Source organism: Lasioglossum baleicum, chromosome 2 (genome assembly GCF_051020765.1).
Source record: "Lasioglossum baleicum chromosome 2, iyLasBale1, whole genome shotgun sequence".
NCBI lineage: Eukaryota > Metazoa > Arthropoda > Insecta > Hymenoptera > Halictidae > Lasioglossum > Lasioglossum baleicum.
In genome coordinates, this window is record NC_134930.1 from 15,704,807 (window position 1) to 15,727,296 (window position 22,490).

Below are 22,490 nucleotides of genomic sequence, written 5' to 3' on the forward strand. Positions count from 1 at the left end.
TGCCACCTTTACAATCTCAATATTCGTAAATTCAGAAATATCGGAAGTAAACCTAGTGTTAATAACGATCACTAGACTGCGGATCTTTATGCAAACTAAAAGGAATAAAATAAAAATTTATTTCATCCCTTAATGTCTTTGTTGACTTTGCTGTTCTATATTTCACCGAAACACTTTCTTCATAAATGCATAAAGATCCGCAGTCTAATGATCACATATAGATGAATATTGTCGATTTTTCTGGGACTCCGGCCCACTGTGCAACGATTCGGTTTACGATCGCGGAATATCGCGAAAACCCCTGTCCTCACCACCCTAATCCAGCCCACATGCTCGGTATCTTTTCTCTCGCAGGTTTCACCGATTACCCGCCTTCTGCGGCGTCCTCGTCCCATCCTCGGTCACCCCCTACCCTTCATAGTCTTCGCCACACTCTCGAGACCCTCCACCCTTAAAGATCACGGTCGCAGGTTCACCCTGTCTCTCTCCCTCTCTCTCCCATCTTTCATCCCTTTCAGATCCATCAGCAATCTCCATAGTCCCTCTCTGTTCGTCCTCACCCACCCCGTTCGTCCCTCCATCCCCGTGAAACACGCGCCAGCTTCATCCCCCCCTCGTGTTTCTGCGACTCGCGCATCCGGAGTTGCTATTCGAGAGGGTAGAAGGGAGTCTAACCGAGCCACCGAAGTGGGGATTCAGTTACAGTAGTGGGGAGAGCTCGAGCGACGTGGTGGGGGATGTTTGACTAGAGTGAGCGCGACTCGATTGTCAGTTAGTATTGGGTTAGGTCAGCCCAGAGCAACGTCGCCGAGTGTCGTCGTTCTTCGTGGATGAACGTCGACGTTTGTTGTTTATAGTAGAGTAGTTACACGTTTTACGTCACGACTTTTGGTTCCGCACCGATTTTTGTTCTTCGTCACGAACTGGGGCCTTCTCGCGTTTCCACGATTTCTCGATCATCATCGGTTATAGTCGCATTTCTCGATCATCCTTGGTTGCACGTGGGACCAGCTCACCGCCGAGACGAATTGGATTTTTCTTTCTCGAACAGAGACTCAACCAGCGGCCGAGCGACACTCGCATAAACTAAACCCGGTCGTCCCTCGATCGTGTCGCAGTTCGTGCAGTGTACACGAGATTTAGTTTTTACTTGCCGGTTTCGACCGGGAAGAAAAGTGAATCTGTGCACGCAAGAGGAAAGTGGATGGAGTGTCAAAGTGAAACTGGCCATCACGGATCGTAGAATGGCATTGTCTTATTTGCAAGAGGCGCAATTGAACGCAGGTAGGTTCGATCTCCCCGAAAAGTGATTCAAGATCTTTCACGCGCCTCGCCGGGATCACTCCGTTCTCGATCTCTCGACTGATTCGCGTGTCTATACGTTTGGGCGCGGAACGGTGTCGTTCAGTGTAATGATACATCGATTATTTTTTCCCGGTTATTATCGGATGAACATATTCAAATGTGTTAATAGAAAATGTCTGATCGGTACAACACCGTGTCCGCGCGGTACATCGATCTTTATTCACGACGATTCGGATGTACCGAGGGAGAAAACAAATGTCGCGCGCGCGAAAGTCGCCGTTTGTTTTCGCGGATTTGAAGGTTAGCCTTCAGGTTTTTCTTCGATGTCTTGCCGCGCGTGGTCTATCCGCTGACTCGAGCCGTGCCGAGTCGAAGCTCGTGTTGTTTCGAGCGGATTTCGCGAGGCGAACTTCTCACTCGTGGTTCGCGAACCAGGCTGGAATATTGCCAGGTTCTAAAAGTGCCCGCGGGCGACACGCTACCGTGTTGTGACACATTGTAAACATCGATGAGCCAGGAAAACGTGAAATCGCTGGCCAGAAGAAAATGAGCTGACGGTCTCGCGGTTCCCGACGACCGAACTAAAAATACACGACCACGAAAAACCCCGAGGTTTGCCGTTCCCTCACTCTCTCTTTCTCTTTATCTCTGCGACGTTTGATTGCTTCGCACGCTGCTCGTCCCTCGCAATCCAACGCAGTTCCTTTCTTTCACTTCGAAGCTTGCTACCCGATGCAGAAATCGTATTTCTGACAGGTAGCTCTACCATTTAGAACATTCAAGAAACACAATTTCTCAAGAGCAATTGTTAGGATAATTAAGAATAATTATGATTGCGTTTAACTGCAGATCTTTGTGCCCAATGTCAGAATCGATTTTGGAGATCAAATTTCATTTCATTGCTAAATGGTTTTCTCACATCGGAGACAGGGTAATCATGTTCTTAGATTTGTAAAATCTTAGTTATGACATTATTGCTGAATATAATTAGAATCAATGAGATAATGATTTATTGGTGTAATTGATCACTGACAAGTCTGACAGGACCAGAATAAAATTGTTAGCTCTGACGTTGGATTGTTCCTCGCTGCTCACCATTTGCGGTCCAACGTGGTTAGACGTTAATGAAGAACTGTCAATAAAGATGTTTTAGTTTATGTTTCAATGTAATTCAACATTGAATATCCGGAATATCCATGTTAATACTATGTGATCTATTTTATATTCAGGATTCTCTCCCCACTCCTTAAAATCTCGGTTCAAAATTAGGATTCAAAATTCGGTTAGAGATCGTTAAAGTGTAAGATCTCAGAGACGTCGTCGTCGTGGATCTCTCTCAACTCGCGCTGTCTCGCGCGCCAGGTTATAAACAATGTATTGTATATTTGCGTGAACTACGCGAACTGTATTTTCGTTTCGAGCGACAACGGCCCGCCAGAGAATTTCAATCAATCTGTGACACGGAGGTCACACCCGGTATTATGGTTGATGTGATAATGTAATTAATCCTAGCGAGACTGAGGGACTATGTATCTGCTTTTCTGATGTTTTGGAATTTTTTGAATGGATTGGTTTGCTTTCACGTGGTTAATTTTGGAACGTTGTCCGTCATTTTCGTAGTAGAGATGTTGACAGAAGTATGCGTAATTGAACGTAATTGATTTGCTAAGATCGAAATGTTCAAGATAATAATTGTGAAAATACCAGCTCCGTTGTATTCGTACCCTTAGGAATATACTTCTCGAGATTCGAGTCAGATTAGAGACGCTGAAATGAATATCTTGGACTTTTGAGAATTAAAATGTCTAAGTTTTAGCAAGACGATGAGATGATGATTTAAAGATGCTTTGGAAAACTGTAGCGATCAGGATGTTGGAAAATCGTTTTTATCTGATTGAACAGTGTTATCCGATGAAAGCAGCATTAAGATAAATGTACACGTAGCGTTCAGATGGAGATGAATATTTTGGTCTATGTAAAATTAAAATGTTAAAAATATTCTATTATATATACATATTGTCTTTCTATACATTTTTTTAAACGAATTGTTTCTTGTAGCTAGGGTATTAAAAAATCATATTCGGTTTAGAATATATTAACAATATGTTATTCATTAAATGAGAAGCATCGGAATAAATACATTCGAATGAATATTTTAGTTTGTTAGGGATTAAAAATGTTCGAAATAGACTAGAGTGTAATTAATACTAGAAATTTGTCTTTCAATTTAGTAAAAAGTATTATTCGTTACAAGAGGCATTGTAATAGAATTTCACTTCAAAAAATCATTGAAATAAATCGATCAAGCTTGCTGAATCTCACTCGGCCCTTAAATAATAAAGAAAATGGTCTCCACTTCACGAAAAGTCATCAGCTATTTAGAGAATTCATTAAAAGTAGTCGCTCCAAGTATTCTCACTGTTGGGGATGGGAAACCCCCTAAAGAAGTGAACCAAGGAATTAAACATGGCTTGCGGAAAAATTCCGTGCAAACGTTGCGTCGCGATTATGCGCGAGCGAGAACAGTATCCGGAGGAGAAGGAGAAGTTTCTTCTCGGTTTTCTTGGAGGGAAAAAGGGATTCTCTCAAAGGGAATATCGGGGTTGGCGACCAATTAGGGTGAAGGGATGGTAGGCTCGCGGGGTAGGGCGGCGCTCGTCGTCGTGTTGCCGGGAAACGGCGATTGTAGGCTGTAAGAATCGTCGAGGGAGTTTTTCACGGGGCAGCGTCGTCGGCCCCGAAGAAAGAGAATAGAAGAGAGAGAGAGAGAGAGAGAGAGAGAGAGAGAGAGAGAGAGAGAGAGAGAGAGAGAGAAAGAGAATCTTACGCACCCTTATTGATTCGACGGGTCTCGTTACGCGCGCGTGGCCCCCTCTTTCTAAACGGTCCATTAATTAGCGGAGGCAACATGGCTACTCTCGAACTTTCTCTCTCTCTCTCTCTCTCTCTTCTCTCGACCGTGTTTCCTTTTCACCGAAAAAATTTTCCCTCTTTCGGCCAGGAGAGATTTTTCACCGGGGCGGTGCTGCTCGTGCTCGCTCTCTCGGTTCACTCGATCGCAAGAAATAATAAAATTTTTCGAGCTTGGAACTTCGAGAGGGGAACCCGGCGGTTTTTAGAACGCCGAAAGTGGACCGACGGCTAATCAGATTACGTAGTCAGCCGGCAACGTCGGTCACGCGTGTGAGCAATCATCGGACGCTGCAACCCTAATTCACGACGCATTTTTTTTTCTACACCCCGAAGATTCTCTGCGAGCCACGCGCGCACGCGAGGACACATTGAGGCGGTCGCCGTAAAAATAAGTAGATGAGAACAGGCTCTCAGTCTCTTGTTTGCGTGATCTTGCACTAGCTTTCTTTTAGTAGTCGGTAATCTAATTTGATAGATAGTTTTCCTTTTTTGGACTAGCTTTGGCGACAGCTTTTTGGAATAGATTTATCATTCTGCATCCGGGGAGCAATTTACTCGAAGAGAAATCGTCCTGCAACTTTTCGCATAGAAGCAGTGCGACTGTCCCTAGATCCTATAGCTCCGCACACACTGTCAAATAGCGCAGTTCCTGGGATCGCGACTGTAAAGACGGTACGCAATATTTATCACTAAGTTCGAAATAATTTGACGCGTTGTCAAATCTGCTGTGATAGTGATTTCGCATTTTCAATGATTACACACGACGATGACCGACATCTTAGTCAATGAATTCTTCCGACCTTGGAATAACAAAGAATCGGAAGAACCCGAAGGCAGTCCGGAGAATGTACGTTTTGTCAATTGGAGCTTCAAGGTCGTCCTTCATAGTACGTTCCGAAAACTGTTCGAGCATGTTGAACGGCCCGCAGCATCGGTCAACGCTTCTTCTTTTGTTTCCGCGATAGATTCGCCCTTCTTTCCCACTGCTTGGTATATATAACAATTTCAATTCTGCATTCCCTCGAACACAGTTTCGGATTCACAAAAATTTCTCTTTCTAAATGAATCTCCTCCGTATACAGTCTCAGCATCTAAATCGATTTCTTTCAATCTTCTCGCTGTATTCAATTTTACCAACTTATTTTCGACATAAACGCATAACATGTGGGTGCAACACGAAGCAGTAGACAGATTATAAACATTTAAGAATATTAATGTATTAACCACAACCTGGTAACATTATTGGAAGAAGCAAATTTCTACCGGACTCCGCTTTCGTACAATTGATGCAAACAATTTTTATTTTGCATAAAAATCTGGCGTCTAATAATAATACCTTCATAACTGATTTATAAGATTATTGTCTAAAGATTTAATATTAGATTCTTTTGTATCCAATACTTGGAGAAATTTTCCACCAGTTCTACAAAGTTTCCGAGAATGTAGATCAACATTCCGAGATCGTGGCTGATAACGGCCTTGAAGTGGCCGAGTAGTCCAGGAACCCGGAAAATCGGTTCGGAGGTTAGAGAAACCGCGACCGCAGCATGCTGTGGCGCGTTGCAACGGGTTGCAGCGTGCAGTTTCGCGGAGTCGTTGGCCTCAAGTCGAAGAGAGGCGGTACGTCGCGGTGACGTGGGTGGGAAGTCGAGGCTTATGAATGAACCGGCGCGTACAACGGTGTGAGTGAATGGAGGAGGATCGAGCGAGCCTCACGTGTGAGAGCGGCGTGTGTGGGAGGTCGTCCGGGGTGGGACGAGACACGAGGAACAAGCTATGTATCCACGAACGATCTGGAGAAGCGAGAGAGAAAGAGAGAGAGAGAGGGACCGCATCGAGAAACGGCTTACAATTCGCACACGTACACTACACCGTGCTCGCCCTTTTTGCACGCGCGTGGCCGAGGTCTGGCTGCGATTTATTGCGAAACAGACGTTCGAATGTTTTCTTGTTACTGCGCTCGACTGCGGATCTTTGTGCAATGCGCGAATTTTTTTTTAGATGATCGGGAGACGTTAGAGAGGTTAGGTGAAAATTGTATCTGTTGTTTTAGCGAATTTAGTCTTTTGAAGAATTTGTAAATGCATTTATGAGGTAGACTCGTTTCCAAGAATAGCAAGGGTGCGGAATGCGTGTTCGCATTTCTCGATAATACAAAGATTGGGGGATTTCAGTGGTGAAACAATCTAGATACATACATAAAAGTTCGATCTAGGCCGCGATTGTCCTCAGGAGTCCTGTTTTTACGTTTACGAGGCGGAATTTGCGTTATTCGGAAGCATAGCTGTCGAATAACGCAAATCACACCTCGTAAACGAAAATATAGGATATTTATTGTGATATTAAAGTTTTATTTTCGACTCCAGTCATATTCTTCAATTGCATACATTTTCGTGAAAGTTAATATTTATGTTGACTGAATGATAAGTCAATAAGCATTCTCGACATCAAGATAATGTCATTATATGAACTCCATACATTTTCTGTTCCAGGACTCATCACCAGCCAGCACCTTGATATGAAACAAGAATCCGAGAAACAACAATTGTCACCGGCGCTGAACAATAATACGTCTCAAGCGATATTCCCAGGGATGGGCTCTGCCACGGCTGGACTGCCAATGCTTACCCCGCAACAGCTCTTGGCAGCGAGTCGAACAGCGGCATTGATGGCTGCGGGTATCCCAGTCTCATTACACGCGACATTAACCGGCAGTTCTTCCCTCTACAGACATCATCCAACACTTTTCGGGGGTTGGGTGCCACCAGCGGCATCCTCACCTCCATTACCACTTCATCATTCATCTCGGTCAGTGTCCCCCGCGTTGAGCACTAAGTCCACCTCAAGAAAAATCTCAAACATAGCCTCGAATAATAATAATAACAACAATAACAATAATAACGTGGTGAGCAGTAATGGGGACAAGACGACGAAGAAAGGTCAAGCTGCAAAGAGGAAAACGACAAAGTCGAAGAACGACGTTGTACAGACGACCGTCGAAGGATTGGCTCCTTTAAGTCCACCTACGTCCGTTAGCCCCGAGGTAGGCAAAGACGGAAGGGACAAGGTGTTCACCTGTGGCGTCTGCTCGAGATCGTTCGGGTACAAACACGTACTGCAGAATCACGAGCGCACACACACCGGGGAGAAACCTTTCGAGTGCCCCGAGTGTCACAAGAGGTGAGTTCTTCAACATGTTGATTGTTCATTCGATATACAAGCTTTAAGCGGTGGAAGTATTTTGATGAGGACACATTGCTACTAGAGATTTTTGGGTACTTCAATATTTGTGAATGAGACTGATTCAACGATAGAGTCTAGACATATTGTTACGACTTAACTTACCCTTGCCGTACCTTTTCTTTTACAGTTACAGTGATTAGAACGTCTTTGTCCCGAAAAATATAGTAGAAGAGAAGAGAAAATTTATATTTTTTGTATCGCTACATTTACTTGAATGCTTAAATATTGATCACAAACCAATCAAATTCTATTTCGTCTAAAATGAAACGCGTAACAATCATATTTGTTAGACTTTTATTAAGAACCTACATCACGAGTCTGGCTCGTCAAAATACGGCAAGGGATTGAAAGTATTATCATTCTACATTTGATTTTAGATGCTTCATGCATACATAAGGCGTGTTTAGACGGTGTCTCCCGTTTTAAATCTGTGACTAATTTCTGAACACTCATTTCTTCCACTCCTGCTTGACCTGGCCCATATCCAAAAATCGTCGACTAAAACGGACATCTATTTCTCTGATTAAAGATTCACCCGGGACCACCACCTAAAAACACACATGCGTCTGCACACAGGCGAAAAGCCGTATCACTGCAGCCACTGTGATCGGCAATTCGTCCAGGTAGCGAACCTGCGCCGGCATTTGCGCGTACACACCGGCGAGCGGCCGTACGCGTGCGAGTTGTGCTCGGCGAAGTTCAGCGACTCGAATCAGCTGAAGGCTCATCTGTTGATCCACAAGGGGGAGAAGCCGTTCGAGTGCGAGCACTGTCAGATGCGGTTCAGGCGGAGGCACCACCTGATGCATCACAAGTGCTGCACCTCAGGAGTTCCACGATCACAAGTCGCCTCGCCGTCATTAGCCAGCGACGATTTGGACGAGGACCTAGACATCGACATCGACGTGGAGATAGACGAAACCGAAACCACCCTCTCGATGGGATCTAGGAAGCCGATGACGCCGGTGAAACTAGCTCATCGCCAGCTACCTAGCCCGGCCTTGAAGGCGTCGATCTCGATGCCCTTGGACCTGACGGGCATTCCTGTTGATCTACCGGAGCAGACTGAGCCAGAAGACCTGTCGATGTCAACCGGGATGCACAGGCCTCTCAACTTTTCGCATAGCAGCATGGATTCACCGATGAGCCATAGCCCTAGCAGCGATACCATTCACGAAGAAGAAGACGAAGATCTCGACGTGTCCGAGGCTAGTCCCAGCAGCCTCTTCCTGCAAAACCACAGCCGCAGTACAGTCACCATCTAGCAACCCTCCGGAACACGACCAACGTTGGTCACTAATGGTCACGCGTCCTAGTGGAGTCTCTAGGGGTACGTAGACAATGTTACGTAGCGATAACAGCAAACAGCACTAACACGAACCTTTACACAACCACACACCCTTTAACTCGGTCTTGTTCTACCTAACAAATCGCGAAGGACACTTTGTTCCAAGCAAGCTTCGCCGCCGTTGCTTTCGGAACAGTAGATCATTCTGTTCGCAGGTTTGCTTGCGGTAGCTCAACGCCCCACCTAGCAAACAATCCTCTGAGCACCGGTTCACAGTCACTATTGTTAAGAAGCTTTTTATAGATATATATATATATATATATTATACTATATATATAGAGATTATTATTAGTGTACCTACGGGAAAGTGGAAGGAGGTTCGATGAAAGTGAATGGCGGGTCTATTGAGCATCCTGTAAAACGTGTAATTTAAACGAGAACAAACAAACAATTCAGGGACGCGGTTTCATTTTTTTCCTTTTCGTGAGAAAAAAAATATATATATACATATATAGAAATATATATATATATATACCGAGAGAAATATGTGACAGGAAGGGAAACCTACTTTTTCCGAGGGCAGGTTTCTCTTTGTACATAATTTGAAGGATGGAAAGACAACAATGTATTTAGCCGTAGTTTCGCGTGTTTCGTTCAGGAACCGTGTTGATTAGTATAGGTAGATAGTTATTAATTAGATTATTAGAGATACGATAATTGCCGTTACGTGTGCGTGCGTGTGTACGTGAGTAACCGAGTGTATGGGTACGTGTACGAGTGTTCGAGGAGTCGCGTGTGCGTCCTCGCGTGCGTGTGAATGAGACGAGCGGGAATCGAAATATAAAAAGAGAAGCTACGGAATGAATGTACTGGTATACAAGTTCCTCTGACAGTAAAAGTAGCGGGGGGGAGGGAGTGACATCGGTGAAGTCGGTCCTCTGTCTGCCGATCTTTACGAGCTGTCGACCATATTATACTATAATATACAGTATAGACTTATGTGTATGTACACTACTCTGTGCAAAAGAAAGAAGCACCCGGTCATGCTTAATAGAAAAGCGTAATGAATTAAATAAGAACACTGTAAGTTTTGGAAAAGGATTCCGCTGTTTATTTGAATAGTTCTATTTGTTATCGCGGATTATTAATACTTTAAATGCAATAAATTGTACAGTACATTTGCTACATATAGATATTGTTTGTCGTTATATCTTATAATTATACTGGGTGCTTCTTTCTTTCTGCACAGTAGTGTATATACACGTTTCTTTATCTGCTCTCGTTTTGTTTTTTCTACTTTTCATTTCTATATGTTTGCTTCTCTTTTATTTTCTGCTTCTAATTTCCGCATTCTCTTCGTCTCATTTTCTCTGCGGTTCGATTACGTCTACACATTACGATGGCTGACATTTCATTGTCAGTCAATGAATTCTTCCGGCCTTGGAGTAACAGAGTATCAGGAGAACCTGAAAGGGCAGTCCGGAGAATGAGAAGGCACAGTCCTGCTCTCGTTATGTTTTTTCTACTTTTCACTTCTGTATCATTGCTTCTGTTTTATTTTCTTGTTGTAACATCCGTATTCTCTTCGTCTCATTTTCTCTGCGTTTCGATTACGTCTCTTCTGTTCTATATTTCTTTGTTTCCGCTTCGCTGTTTTGAATCGATTTTTCACCGTTCCGTGACTTGCCGTTTCATGTGTTTGCCCACTTATGTTTATTTTTTATGAAATGAACATTTTATAAAATAACCGCCCTAATCTGGGCGGTTGCGTGTTTCGCGTTGTTGTCTATTCCACGTGTCCATTGTAAAAGCGATTGATTTTTTGTTAAATACATATACAGAGTTATTCGAAAAATATCACACACAGTGTTATGAATCTGCATATATATATAGAGGAGGTGTTGGGGATCCGATTTTTTCCTGAATGAGCTCGAAATTTGTACTTCCTGATTTTTTCCTGTGTTCTTTGTTTTGTCCTTTTGTCCTTGTACTACTGTCGTCTTTGTGGTACTATGATTCCTGTGGTCCTTTGAAACTTTGATAGCGGTGTGGATGAGTCTCGCGGCTTTGACTCATAGTTTTAAAATTATACTGCGATTAGTTCGGTTTTGATTGGTGACCCTTCAGAGACTTATTCATTGAGACTATTCATTGATTTATAAAACTTCACAAGTTAGTAGAACGATTCGATATAAAAATAATAATCTATCTCAGTCGAAATCAATTTCAGTTTACTGGGGGTAGAAACTGCACTGAATGGCAAAAAAGTTTCTCTAACAAAAAATATGTTTAAAACGCAAAGTCTGAGTCAAAGTCTTAAAGAGAATCAAACTCCAAACTCAAAAATTCATTTCTGCCGAATCTACCAAAGACAATTTTCGTGTGACCTATAAAATACAAGAACATTTTTTAAAACAGCTCTTACTTCTTCAATTTTATGCAACTTTTTGATGATCGAGACGAACTCTGTCAAAAAATTGGCAAAAAATCCATCTGTATCTCCTACATCTTGAATCCTCTCTGCGAAGTTCTTATCAACCTCTGAAAATTACCATCTCAAAGCTGCGTAGTCCCTCGGAGTAGCCTAGAGTGAAAAAAAATGTCCGCTTGTGTCCGAACGATCCCGTATCTCGTCTGTCGGAGGCGAGAGAGCCTGCTAGCTGATTTGCATGCGGCTGTTCGCAAAAAAAAAAGGTGGCCGGCCCGGTGCGACGATATATTCACGCATGTGTGAATATGAAATCGTCGATTCGCGGGGGCAATCCGCACAATAAGCATGAAACAACCTGGCGGATTCCTTCTGGAGTATCCACCGACGAGAGGAATCATCATCCTCGAGGTTCATTCTCATGCAGAAATCGGCCGCAGATCGTCTTCGAGGCTCTCCGGTTTCTTTTGGAAGCAGCCGGCTTCCTTCGAACAGCAGAGGATCCCTAGGATCCCTTTTGTCCTAGCCCCCCGGGTCCCTTGCGGGCGTCTGTTTCGCGCGAACCAGTTTTCGCAATGATATACCCGCGTGCCGAAAATTTCGCAGCCGGTGGGCCCTCCTCTTTTCACTTCTGCGCCGACTCCTTGCTCTCTTTCGCTTCAGTCCTTTACCACCGGAGAGTTCTCTTTTCTCTGTTCGACACGATTCTTCCTCGCGCGCCTCTCTCAATGGCGCGCTGATTTATGTCTGGTCCGGGGGCCATGCAAATCTCATCGGCGAACTCGAGGCCACCAATTGTTCCACCGAGGGGTCAGCCCGTGGGACGAAAGAACCGACCCCCGAGTCATTCAATGACACCCTCTTCCGGATATCTGACACAACATTCGCAACCCTCGCCGACGAGGTCCACTTCTACAGCGAAACTAGACGCACCTACTCGCTCTGTTATAGAGAGCAATTTGCTCTCTTTTTGCTATTTTTATCGTTTTTCAACGAGGTAGAAAACTTATTCTTTGATCCTCCAGTTTCAATCGAAACTTGACAGTCGGGACCAGGTTGCGGATTTTATACTATTAACCCGATCAAGAAAAGATTCTCCAAATAATGTGGAGAATATTTCTTGGAGAGAGCCCAAAGTACCACCGCATGATTAATTTCTATTAGTACACTGGTTTCCTCGTAAAGTATGAACTTGTTTGTGCCAGAAATGAGATTAAAATGCCCAGTTTTCTTTGTGTTAGAATATCATTTGATATTAGAGGAATAAATAGCGACATTCGTATCTGTTTAAGTCCATCCAAACCTATTCCAAGGATTGTGAAGTAGACTTTTGAATAGTCGCTTCGATGAAAGCTGTTTTCGAAATATTGTTCCATGGAATTGTGGAGAAGGAAACGAAACACACAGATTGTTCGTTTTCGAAAAGTGAAAACTCGGTCTAGGGAAACCCTCCCCCAAGCTTTCGCGACACCGCTGCTACACTTTCGCCACATTCCTACCGAAGGTCCCGGCTCATCCTTAGTTTCCACTCGTTATTCACGTTCCAGCTTTCGGAGAGCCATTTTCCAGACCAGTTCCCTGTCCCTTCCTCTCTGTAACCAAACTCTCGCCCCGTTACACATGTTAGAAGACGGATCCCGAACTCGTTTCACCGAAAACGTTGCGATCTTTCGTCACGCCTGTTCAGCACCCTCCTTTCTCAGTGTTTCGCTCGATACATTTGCGATTCGAGTGGGCAGAAAATAGTAAAAAAAAACAGTAGAAGAATTTGCTGATGCTATGTTACGTATTAATTTGTAATTACCTCTTTCAACGAGACAATTAAACTTGAACGGTCAAATGTTTTAAAAAATTAAGAATTGAAAATGAACATTTTCCATTCTCGTGAGCAAATCCTGGATCAAAGACACAATACCTCTTAATAAGAAATAGTTAAATTCAAAACACAAAATGATTAAAAAATTGAAAATTGAAGTGTACGCGTAAGATTCGCTCGAATCAAGAAGTACACACGGGCTTCGAATAGACAACACATGCGTGTTTACATCGATTCTATGCCATTCTGTGGACGACGTGTATTTCATTTCTTTTTTGGTTCTTCTATCGATAGACGTGAATCGATTAACATCGGAGCACGGCGACAGAGGTCAGCAGGCCTCGACCTCGTACCCCGGCCAAAAAGCAAAACTCACCACCAACCCCAGGTATATTGTACATAAAACCCAACCCTTGATATAAAAATATAGAAGAGCGAGAGAAAGAGAGAGAGAGAGAGGTGAGAGAAAGACATAGAGAAGAAGAGTGCCGGCGCGGCATTTTTTCGAGGCTCGCGAGAGCGTACCGTTTCTCGTCTGAATATACGAATTTAATCTTACCTGTAGTCTATCATCCACGATGAAGGACCAAAACTCGTTGTCGAAGAGCTTTTTTCGTCTTATCTGCCACGACAGCAGTTATTACGTAGCTCGAAGTATAATATTGGCACTGTAATAACAGTTCGGAGGATGCTCGACACGCTATGACCGCCATTTTATTCGATCGCCGAGGACGTTGAAGCGAATGAAATTACAAACATATTTTTACAATGAATTATCGGTTCCAAATCATGCTACTTCAGTGAATATATATTTTTGTTACTGGGAGAGAAGATATAAAGATTGAAGATTTTGTTGATATTTTTAACGAAACTTGTCTTGAGGAACCAAAATGGCGGTCTACAGTGATACTTGTATCAATATGGAATTGAAACGCAACTACTATTGATGTCAGAATGATGTATACTATGTTCCTGTTAATTGTTTAATTTTTCTACGACTGGGTTCTGTAGACTACAAGATACTTGTTAACCAGGTGGGTTTTCGAAAAGGTGTAATAAAAATAAATGAAATTAGCATAGCCATAATTTGGTTACAATTCACGTTAATTGTTTAACGTTGCTGAACTGTTTCTTAAAGACTACAGCGTTGAACATGTTAACCGGGTGGTTTTCAATTATGGTCACAGTAAATACTATACTAATTTATTGTTTAAATTAAGAAGAGAGGTTATCGAAAGACGATAGGGAACAGAAATGACGAGTTGACTCGTCCTGATTGACAGAATTCAGCACACTCTCAGAAATTTATAACTGAACGATCTATTCCTAAGAAAATTATGCAAGTTCCTCAATAGCAACAAATTACAAATTCGTTTAAAACACAATTTAATGGACGATACCCTTAAGGGTTAATTAGCTGTCTCTGGACCACTCTGTACACGCGAATAATTTATTAATAATAGAAGGAAGCACACACACACACACGGTACGCTCGTCGGAACATTGAGCTCGACGTCGTTCTGTCTGATCGGACTTAGTCAGACTGTATTATCCTAACGACAAAGCGAAGTATGCTCTATCCTAGTTTTGTACACAGTCCTTCGTCGTCGATCGGCGTGGCGCGAAAAACTAAACGAAGACCGAGCGAAACTCCGTTCGACGACGCCTGCATAAACGGTACCTTGAAGAGAGAGAGAGAGATCGATTCCTAGTTAAAAATGGTTGTTAGTTCCGAATGATACTGGTGAATTATGTTCCTGTCGGCCCGGATCAGCGATACGGGCCAATTGTTTTCCACGTTTCTTTGTAAACAGACCAGAATCACCGATAAAATAGGTCCGCGAATAGGGAGGCCAAGAGAAAGAGCAGAAAAAGGGAGACAAGAGAGGAGAGAAAATAACCGGAAACGGGATGTTTCTTCGTGTCGAGTACCTATTTGTAAATTGAATAGAAATCGTCGCTTGATCCTACGTGCTGTCGTTTAATAATCAATTATGTCGTTGTTGTCCTTTTAATCGTAATGTACAAGAAACAAGTGTACCATGTATACATAATAACATAGCTATATGTTTGTGTGAAATTATAACGTTGTGTCGGCATGATGTGTATACCGGAAATTGGGACCATGGATCTGTGGAATGGGAATTGGCGTTAGCGACTTTAACATTGGAAGCACCAAAACTGATCGATTTCAAACTGAAGAAAATATGTCTATTTGGAGACTGCGATCTGGATCTTTGCGCAGTCGCACACTGTGTATGTTTGTAAAATATTTATAAGGAAATGTAAATATTAACTAAAATTAATAAGGTATTTGTTTTCTTTTAAGCGGGATGTTCTAATGAACAGAAGGAATTATTACTTTATCTTAATGTTCATAAAGAAGCACAGAAATATAGCAACTCAAGTAAAGATCCACAGTCTGGCCATTTTTGGTTTCGAATCATTTTGGTTGCGATGTGCACGTCAATAACTAAATGTTCATTTACGAACATAATGGATTCGGGGATTGCAGAACGAAGAAACAAATTTTTACTTTACTCTAGCTTTCATAAAATAACATAGAAAAAATTTTATGATAAATCAGCGGTGCTTTATGGTTTATTTTGTGATTTCTTACACGAGCAACAATTCCAAGAATTGTAGAGTACGAATAGAAATTTTTTCTATCAGAAGCTGCAGGAGAAGAGGTCTAATAGATTGATATCTTGATCCATTTTTGTTGCAGTGTGTACACAAACGAATAAATTCTACAGATCCGCCAAATTAGAATCAAGATTACCAAAAGAATGATTTCAAGGATCGTAGAACAACGTATAAAAATGGTACGGTCCATTAAGCTACACGAAGAAGTCTGATAAATTGAGATTGTCATCCATTTTTGTTGCAATGTTTATATGAATAAAGGAATTCTATAATTCCTTACACAAGCAATGATTCCAAGGATCATAGAACAACATATAAAAATGGCACTTTCCATGAAGCTGCAGCGAGAAGTCCAATAAATTGAGATCTTAATCAATTTTTGTTGCGATGTGTACATAGACGAATCAATTTTACAGTTCCTTAAAAAAGCAGCGATCTGAAGGGTCGTAGACCAACACGTAAAAAATGAACTTTAATCAATTCAGATCTTGAGCTATAGTTCCTTGTCAAAACATAGATTTCGAAGATTATATAAAAACATATAAAACGGCACTTTCCATGAAGCTACGAGACCGACTCTATTGATACGAGAGATTTAGGCCTATTTTGGTACAATATGTCGACGAGCGAATAAACATTATAGTTCCTTGCAAAATGAACGATTTCAAAAATGGCACAAATGCTTCCAAAGCAAAAAGGAGCCGCGCAAAGTTTGTCGAGCATAATTAAAATGTTTGTAAATTATGTTCGAGCCCGTATCCACGGGTCCCACTCCCTCGAATACCTTCGACATCATCACATATGTACTTACATGTGGTGTACACTTTCTCTCTGTATCTATGTAACTAGGAGCGATGTATAGCTATAATTTTGTACAGTGAAACGCGGTAATCGCAATTGTGCGACGGTCGATGGTCCGAGCGATTCGAGCGGATTCGAGCGGGTTCCGACGGTCCTTTCTCGTACTATTTTACGTTTCGAGATAAACTAAAACAGAAAGAGAAAAAGAAATGGACACGTGTGTAATCGACGTATCCGCTCGAGAGCCGCACGTCGGACAACGATGACGACGACACACGGTACAAATTCAAATTTTATGCCTGTATTAACTAAAGAAGAGAAAAACATAGACGAACGATCAACACTGTTCCGCGGATATATGATCGACGATATTCTCGCTACTCGCTAATTAAAAGGTATTTAGAAAACGGCCACTTGAGACACGTTGAGGACACATCGCTCGTTTGTTCCTCGGAGCGTGACAGAATGCAATTTGAATGCGATCTTGGTCCGTCTGTCGATTCGTCGACTTTGCCACAGAATGTTTCACGATCTAGCTTTTCATTTATCTCTGGTAGACTGCAGATTTGATAATCCCCTTTCAAAAGAAATAGGAGGAATGCTGAACAATGAAAATATTATCAGAATTTCAATTATTATTGTAGGTTGAAGGTGTTGTGAATATGATTAAAAGAATTGGCGACAATCGATACGTAATTTTTAATTTCGTAGAGTTTTAGTGGAGGAAGGAAAGAATTCTTAAACAACATCCGTGTCTTACATGAAAGTCCACAGTCGAGTGAAGATATCAGGAATGTCATCTTATGCTTTAATTCAATTCTATTCTTTTGCTGTCAATATTTAAACACTGAAGTATATGTAAATGTACATATAATAATCTTTTCTTCTGAGAAATTTTTCAAGTTCTGATTATAATGTAACGCTAAAAAAATTTGTATGGCAAAGGGTTGAAGAGTACTGCAATATAAAATGGGATTTTCAGACATGGTGGACCGTCTGAGAAAAGAAATGAGGTTTTATTTTGTTGCAGTTTGTTGCAATGGAGGTACGCGATTTTTATTTTGCGTAAAAGTCTACAGTCTAGCACGAGGAGGAATAGCTTTGCGAAATTTTCTGTTTCATGTAGCACGTGTAGTTTCTGACGAGTTGTTTGATAGTATACGGGAAATTGTACAAAATGTGATGATGATAGTTGGGCGATTATGCGACGAGATCAACAGACTGACCAAGTATTTAGTTCACGTCGACGGTTTTGTGATTGTACAGCAAAAATCAAGTGGCACTCGATGTATACTATGAAACTGACACTACCTCACCAGACACCTAATATATCTCAACCACAAGACTGATTTTAAATAGTATTCCTAAATAGTTAAGGGAAGAGCAAAAGGAAAACTAAGTGGATTATTGTAATGAGAAGAGAATGAATGAAAGAGAGAGAGAGAGAATGTGCGAAAAAATAAAACACGGGGTATTAAATGACGAGAATTTGCGCGTACAAATACGAGTATAGACCGTTTTATAAGTAATTTAATTAATTATAGTATCTCTACCTGTAGTTAATATAATTATTATCATTATCGTAAACTACGTCGCTGCCAATGTCGAAAATTCCTAACTTGGATAAGTGAGTCGATGAAGGAAAACGATCCTTTGTATTATACGGTGTTTAATTGTAATTTTTGCGATCTCCTTGTCCTGTTCCTTGTCCTTTTCCACACCCCCCACACACATACATACTAACACACGAGAATATTACCATCCCCTCACCCACACACCCTCCATTTCTCGCAATCACACACGACTCATTTGAATAAATGTTCCATCGAGTTGACTGGTCTGTCAAAATATTTTTATTATTAAAAACTCACTGTTTAATCGTTTGCGTGTTTTTTTAATCTTACACCCTCCCTCTTAAAATCCTTATTCCGCGTCCCTCGGATCCTTCAATTATAATTTACACGTTGGAAGTGCGAGTTTTATACAGTTGATCGTATTCATTAATTTTAATAAGAAATACATATTTAATAATTTAGAAACTACATATTAACAAACAAGGAGATTAACTAAGTTAGCACCGTCCATGAATTTCTACAAATGTTTGTGTTTAATATTTTACAAAATGAACTTGCGGCTGTTATGATGAAATATGTGGAATATTTTTCGATACTCCGTGTGACCAAGAATTTTGGACTTTTGGAGAATGAAATTTGACAAGCTGGTGCCCGAGGGTGCAGAGGAGCGATCAGCAGAGTCATCAAACTCTATCTCGTACATTCGCAAGGGAATTGATGGAAACCGGCTTGTTTTTAATGTTCGATAAATTTCACCGTGCCACATTGCGACAGTCAAAGAGTTATTAACACCAGAATTCCGTTCGATTACATTTCCGAAGCATTAGTGAAAATTCTGAATACCCGCGGGAACCTAACCGCGGTCGTCGTCATTAAAAACGAGTTAGCTCGCGTCCGCTACTAGTTTTCAATAACGAGCGGCTCGTGTCGGCCAATTAACAGGTTAGCCGTGTTTCCACACAGCCAATTAGCCGACGAATTCCAAGCTCGTGCCGCTGGACCATTACCCATTGCACGATTTTCGATCGCGTTAATGGATTCCGACGAATCGATTTGTCGGTACGATCACCTGGCCATGATCACCGATGAAACTGTTGGTCCATTATCCTTCGAAGGGCTACGGGAAAAACCAAAAACTCTGAATAAACTGTCGCTGGGCCACAAAAACGTCAATATTTTCACAACTCATCGTTGCGCGCTGCATCGTCAATGGGACAATACTGTTGTTGGAAAAACGAGAGAGAAGAGAGAGAGAAAGAGAAAATGCATCAACCATGAGTGGGTAGAAAAACGTAAAAGGGTGAATGGTTAAAAAATTATCCTGTTCGTTGATTTCGAAGATGTTTACCCCTTGCATTACAATTTATTTTACGGTTACAGTGAGTAGAACTTCTTTGTCGTTCATAATGTTCTAGTAGGAACAGATAGCTTTGTTTATTACATAAGTATATTCTCCAAAAGCTATCGACAACGAAATTTTAAATCCAGTTTAGTGGAAATTAATACTAGGCTTATATACGGAGCACCAAAAGTGGCTATTTTACATATGAGAGTAACATGAATGTGTATATCCAAAGTTTTATCAATTTGTTTTATAGTATATTTCTCCATTGAAGCACAAGATGCTATGAAAATTGTAAGAAGTAAATTCTTTCTTGTAACTTTTATGAAACATTCATTAACAAATAACGATTCGCGAATAATTATTTTATAACAGACATGCCGCTGGAGTGTTCGGCGACTGGTTCGGTCTCCGTACAGCAGCTATCAAAGTGTTAAAAATCGCAAGGTAAGGAAGTGAAACCGGTGATCCATTATTCTTCGGAGAACCACGGGAAAATCAAAAAATTCCGAATAAACAGTCCCCGGCCACAAAAACGTCAATATTTTCACAACTCATCGTTGGATGCTGCATCGGCGACGCTGCTGAAAAAACGAGAGAGCACATAGAGATCCAGAGAGAGAGAGAGAGAGAAATGTGGAGAAAGAGGGAAAGTGCATCGACCACGAGTGGCAAAGGGTGGATGGTTGAAAAACTGCCCCACTCACCCCCTATCCCTGCAGTTTCCACCCTGACCTCTTCTCTCAGTCTCTCTCTCTCTTCTTTTTCTCTCTTTTTCTCCTATCCGTGGTGCACGAGCTGCATTCAGCTGCGCCCATTCAATCCGCCGCGGCGAGTTTCCAAAATCTAGGATTCCACATACACGGCCGGGAACACGTGTGCGTTCCCGTGCACGTGTGTATGTGCACCAGAGAAGCTGCTGGCACTGTTAAATCGTTCGAGAGAGGGGCAGGCTCTCTGTGCCCGTGGCACAGTGACACATTATGCCGTAATGTGGGGGCACGTGGCAGATGCGGCAGATCGAGTCCGACCGGTTGGATATATATCGGTGGAATCCGGCAACTTTTTCCAATTTTTCCGTCTGTCATCCGAGCTCCGCTGTCTGCCGTTCCTTGCCATCGATCCCAGTGAGTCGACATCATGCGATTTCCAATTGTCGGTCTCGGGATCCGGCCGTAACTCGTTTGATGTCGTTTCGTTGCCACAGACTTTTCTTTAGATCCCCCATTGAATTAATAAAGTTGCCTTACCAATTTAAATAATCGGGATCCTGATGGCTTTTATACAAGCTCTCGACCTTCTAGGAATTTTCCTAATAAGAAACTTTTATTTTTTATGTGCCACTTTTTGTAAGTACCATTTCACCCATGCTAAAGACAATAAGCAAGCTACTTGCTTTTATAGAAGTTCGATCTATTAACATTTTGTTTGTTGGCGTATGAGAAATTTCTATACATATATTTCATAGAGTGTGGACGTTGCAGACTACAATACAGTTGGCGACGTTTACATCCATTTGAATCTTTATTTATCCATTCTGTCGCACCTTCCGTATATATTCACTACCTTTCCTAGTACATCTGGTTTAATTTTGTCGCTATAGATTATATATACAATGTTGCCGATCTAGCCCAATGTTATGTGAGTTGGCAGAGAACAACGCTATTTTCAATTGTCGTTCCGGGATCTATACTCGTCTGATGTCGTTTGATTGCGGAACATTTTGTCATAGATCTCCCACTGAATCGCCAAAGTTGCGATTTACCTCGATTCTTATAAGGAACAATATGGTGAAAGCGAAATTCGAGTAAATCATAGGAGGCCCCACAGTAGCCAAAGGATGCCATTTTTAAATTAAAAAAGTAGGAACCACCATATATATAAGCATTTCGCAATTTTGAAAACTATCGGAAAAAGTGAATAGAACTATTCTGCAGTCTAGTATTCTAATTATACGGATTTAATATTATTATTATTATAATTACATATGGATGACTGCATTTTTAAAGGATGCAACAAGCGAAACAAAAGACAAATTAGGGGTTCATTGTATCGCAATCTGAACCAAGAGAAGCCATTTTACATAATAAGGATAAACCAGTCAGGCATACAATGGTTCTTGTCGGTCGGTTCGACACAACCTTCTGTTTACTGTAACTAAAGAGCAGCAGACTGCGTTCGTTCGTGTCATTTTAGACATCTCGACAAAAGCTGCACCGACGCATCAAGGATTCCTTTTTCGTGGCAGACAGAATAAGGACCATTTTCGAGGTCAGCCTCCGGAAAAACTCCAAGGTCTCTGGACCGCTATGTTGCTACCTGAAGTACCGGTGCAAAAATAGGTAAACACATGCCAACCTACTGTAGCCCCTTTCGCCTCATTTGCTGCGTCGATGCAAATCCAATAGCAATTCGTAATAACAATTTTTACAATGATAATGAACTTTAATATATGATAAATGATTTAGATATAATAAATGATTTAGAAAAAAATCTCTATTTGGGACTCTCGTGCTATAAAATTAATGAAGAAAACGTTTGTTTTGCGTAAAGATTCATAGTTTAGTTATAAATAATCTAGCTTGGTGTCCGAAACCCTCAACGTCCCTAAAACATCATTTTAAAGGTGTTAACTGTGTCCTTCGTTGTAGCCGCTAAACAAACGATGCAAAAATAAATCTGCATTTCGAAAAGGTATGTATAAACATGAATCAGAACATGTACATCTGCATAGGCCACGATTAGAAACAGATAGCATAAGGGTTAGAGAACTTCGAATTTCTGTCTAACCACCCCCAAGACGTCTGTTTGTCGGCAAGACGTAAAACGATCGTTAAATAGAGCTTAATGGGCAGAGAGAGGAGACCGAAATTTTCTCGACTCTAGGCAACTAGTTCGCCATAAATTTTCCATCTCGTTCTCCTGCGCTCGGACGTGAAATAATGACGTCGTGTGCACGCCACGCGTCCCTAAAAGCAACCAGGAAAGCCAGAAGGAGCCAAACCTCCTCCTCTCCCTCTTCCGTTTCCACTTCCACCTCGTGTGCTCTCCTTATGTGTGTACATACCTTTTTTTTTGTCTTTCTGCCAGAAAAAAGCTCCTTTATATCGCGCGTGCTGCCACGAAGAAAGAGA

General features: G+C 41.7%; 1 protein-coding gene across 5 annotated transcripts in view; it reads left to right on the forward strand.

Annotated features, from left to right (window-relative positions):
* The first annotated feature begins 777 nt into the window (after positions 1-777).
* The window catches only part of Kr (krueppel), a 57,495-nt gene continuing 35,782 nt past the window's right edge, over positions 778-22,490 (forward strand). The window contains exons 1-4 of one of the 5 annotated variants that reach the window (XR_013011668.1): positions 778-1,284; positions 6,711-7,398; positions 7,991-8,791; positions 8,965-17,873. Coding sequence is in view for 3 of the 5 variants with exons in the window: in XM_076446374.1 (XP_076302489.1) it covers positions 1,245-1,284; positions 6,711-7,398; positions 7,991-8,726 (1,464 nt within the window). In the remaining 2 variants the exon portion in view is untranslated. Of the gene's footprint in view, positions 1,285-2,442; positions 4,891-6,710; positions 7,399-7,990; positions 17,874-22,490 lie in introns of those variants that run through there. The other 4 variants (XM_076446390.1, XR_013011669.1, XM_076446374.1 and 1 more) reach the window with 4 other exon arrangements.